General features: G+C 53.8%; 1 protein-coding gene across 6 annotated transcripts in view; it reads left to right on the top strand.

The window, feature by feature from the left end:
- LEF1 (lymphoid enhancer binding factor 1) overlaps positions 1-1,722 on the top strand; it is a 118,584-nt gene that overhangs the window by 84,764 nt on the left and 32,098 nt on the right. For all 6 annotated transcript variants that reach the window (XM_006162232.2, XM_006162235.3, XM_006162233.3 and 3 more), the window contains exon 5: positions 1,442-1,532. In XM_006162232.2, the coding sequence (XP_006162294.1) occupies positions 1,442-1,532 (91 nt within the window). The remainder of the gene's footprint in view (positions 1-1,441; positions 1,533-1,722) is intronic.

Genomic DNA, 1,722 nt, shown 5'->3' with positions numbered 1-1,722 from the left:
CAGGCTCCCTTGGGTCACCCCTGCCCTCTGAACCTTCCCGGACCCGAGACAAAACCCCCAAAGTACAACATTTGAGCCCTACTTTGACCAAAAGAATCAGTATTTCTAGCAAAAAACAAAACGAACAAAAATACTTAGGGAGATTTGGGGCCGTTGTTTCACAAACAGCTAAGTGTGCGATGATCTGATGTCCCCTCTGCTGAGTGGAGGCCTCTCTCCATCCTACCCACATCCTGTTGGGGGGCAACAGTGTGTTCTACCCCCAGCCAGGTCACCTTCGAAGGCAGCACGGAAGTGTTTAAGATCCGGATTTCCTAGAAGACCCTACAATGCCTGTGACATTCACTTTAATAGTAATAGATTTCACCATTTTAGATAGAGGGGTCTCCCAGACCAGCAGTTAGCATAATAGCTATGTCACTGGATTCCCATGTAGTCGACCGCGGTTTGCGTCCCAGACCCGGTGGCTTAAAACTCACGCCGGGCGTATGTGCGTGCGTGCCCAAGATCCCGAGAGAAGAATGGAGGAGAAGGGGTTGCGGCGTGGCCACCCCCCCTGGGGGGTGATTTCTCGCTTTCTGTCTCTCTGTCTCTCTCTGTCTGTCTGGTGAGCGCACGCGCCCTATAGCAAAAACCTCTCCCACGTTCTCACCTAATTCTACCTGTTAGCCAGTATATCGCAGTCACTAAACGCATGTTCTGGGCGCTTGACCTTGGGATATGCGTTTCTGTATGGAGATAGTCACTGAACGCCTTGCCCTGCGTACCTGTCTCAAGATGGAGGGATTTTCCTGGTCTTCTGCACACACGGCAGCTGGGTTGGAGGTGTGGCAGGTGTCGTATTGTGGTCTGGCCTATGGTGGGTCATGCAGGTACAGGGCCCGCGCTCCAGGCCAGGGGAGCAGACGGGGGGAGCGTGCCCGTCCTGGGGAAAGCGTCTAATCCAGAGCTGCCCGACCTTGGGGCCCAGAGGATCCAGCTCGGCGAGGGCTTAGCGGGCGCTGCAGTGGCAGACGGAGCCCTGTGAATCTTATCAAGTGTGACCATTACGGGCTGAGGACGAGCCTTAATTAATCCGTGCTCCTCTGGGTGTCACATCCCCCAAATCTGTGTGTCCACGAGAATGCGCAAGTGCAGTTTCCTCGTCCTGAGCACCAGGCAGAAGAGCTGCCGCCTTCCATTCTACACAAAACAATTTCCACACCAGAAAATACATGCATATGCACACATAACTGCATTCTTAACAAAAGGGAAATAATGAGGGCAAAATGAATCCTCTGCTCCAGGGCGCCCCCTGCAGACCGGAGCAGAGCTCACAGACCAGCTTCTGTCTGCTCACTTGGCTGATCACTCTGATTCGTTCCAGACCTGCAGCAGGAGCAGGGCAAAGCCTCCGAGGTCCTGTGACTCTGAAATGACACCTCTGTCATTGTCTCTACAGGCATGTCCAGACATCCCCCCGCTCCCGACATGCCCACCTTTTACCCCCTGTCTCCAGGCGGCGTGGGACAGATCACCCCACCTCTTGGCTGGTAAGATCCCTCCTGCCACCTCCTCCAGGCTGGAGTGTGTGCTCTCACGCTTCCGTTCTTGGAAATTAGCTTTATGGTGGGGACACTTGTGGAGTCTGGGGGCTTCACATCAACGCCTAGGTGCCCACTTCATTTCACTTCCATTGAAAAGATGAGAAAGCACAGACTTTGAAATGGATGGAATCCATTT

This window comes from Tupaia chinensis, unplaced genomic scaffold (genome assembly GCF_000334495.1).
Source record: "Tupaia chinensis unplaced genomic scaffold, TupChi_1.0 Scaffold139767_1, whole genome shotgun sequence".
NCBI lineage: Eukaryota > Metazoa > Chordata > Mammalia > Scandentia > Tupaiidae > Tupaia > Tupaia belangeri.
Note: the sequence above shows the minus strand (reverse complement) of the source record. Positions and strands in the feature narration are given on the sequence as shown.